This window comes from Acanthamoeba castellanii (assembly GCF_000313135.1).
Source record: "Acanthamoeba castellanii str. Neff unplaced genomic scaffold scf7180000084769, whole genome shotgun sequence".
NCBI lineage: Eukaryota > Discosea > Longamoebia > Acanthamoebidae > Acanthamoeba > Acanthamoeba castellanii.
In genome coordinates, this window is record NW_004457268.1 from 340,664 (window position 1) to 341,713 (window position 1,050).

At 51.7% G+C, this 1,050-nt stretch overlaps 1 protein-coding gene across 1 annotated transcript; it reads left to right on the forward strand.

Moving 5' to 3' along the window:
* Window positions 1–790: 790 nt before the first annotated feature.
* Window positions 791–1,040, forward strand: ACA1_259240 (uncharacterized protein; the record flags this gene model as incomplete). Its single annotated transcript, XM_004333586.1, has 2 exons — window positions 791–978; window positions 1,010–1,040. The coding sequence occupies 2 exons, from the start codon at window positions 791–793 to the stop codon at window positions 1,038–1,040; spliced, it is 219 nt and encodes a 72-aa protein (XP_004333634.1).
* Between the last annotated feature and the right edge of the window lie 10 nt (window positions 1,041–1,050).

Here is a 1,050-nt window from a genome sequence, read left to right on the forward strand (position 1 = left end):
GATGTCAGCCCAGCAGCTGGAAGGAGGAGGAGAGTGAGGGTGGTCTTTATCAGGGCTGCTTGCAGGCTTGAAAGGGAGGTGGGGTGCATGGTGGCTTAAATGACCAGGCTGTGATGGCTTTGGCTTGCTTGTATTCAGCCTGGGACAGACAATAGAAGATATGTGGTAAGGGCATTGACTTCTATGTTACTGAGTGGTGTTGCAACAGTTGGCAAGTACCTCAAACATATGTCTGGGTGGTGTTCATGAAACAGTGCTTGCCTTTGTATGGGCACTCCCCTTGGCCCATCCAAATGGGGGCAATATGGGCTGATAAGTGCAAAAGAGGGATTCCAAGCATAACAGCTAAGGATAGGAAATAAGATTGGGAGCTTAAGAATAAAGGAAGAGGCTCTTTGTAAATGAGCCTATTGGTGCACTTTTCTTGGCCTGTTCTTTCTACTCCACTCACAAACATCCCTTGTTCTAGCACTGTTGTATACTCCTATATCTTGAGGCTGAGGGGTGAAGGGTCAGCTAGAGTGTCTGCTAAGACCAATTGGATAGGGGTAAAGCAGCGCAGGGTGCATGATGTGGGGGTTTGTTGCTTCAAATACTGCAAACATTCCTTTTGGAATTCGAGTTATGTTCTTTTTAATAAATTGCTGCTCCGCAACCAGCGGTTGTCTCTTTATTTCTGGGGCCACGCCAGTCTGCGCGTTGTTGTCTTTCTCTGTCTCTCTCAGTCGCGCCAACGCACCACAAACCGCACACACCTCACCACTCACGCACCACACCACCGCCCAGAAAAATGACGACCGAACGCGAGGCCAACATCTACGAAGCCAAGCTCGCCGAGCAGGCCGAGCGCTACGACGAGATGGTGGCGGCCATCAAGAAGGTCGCTGCGTCGCTGAAGACCGGTGAGGGTCTGTCCGTCGAGGAGCGCAACATCTTCAGCGTGGCCTACAAGAACGTCATCGGCTCGCGCAGGGCGACGTGGCGCATCGTCTCCTCCATCCTCAAGAAGGAGGAGGACCGACCGGAGAAGATCGAGATGAGGATCAAGCA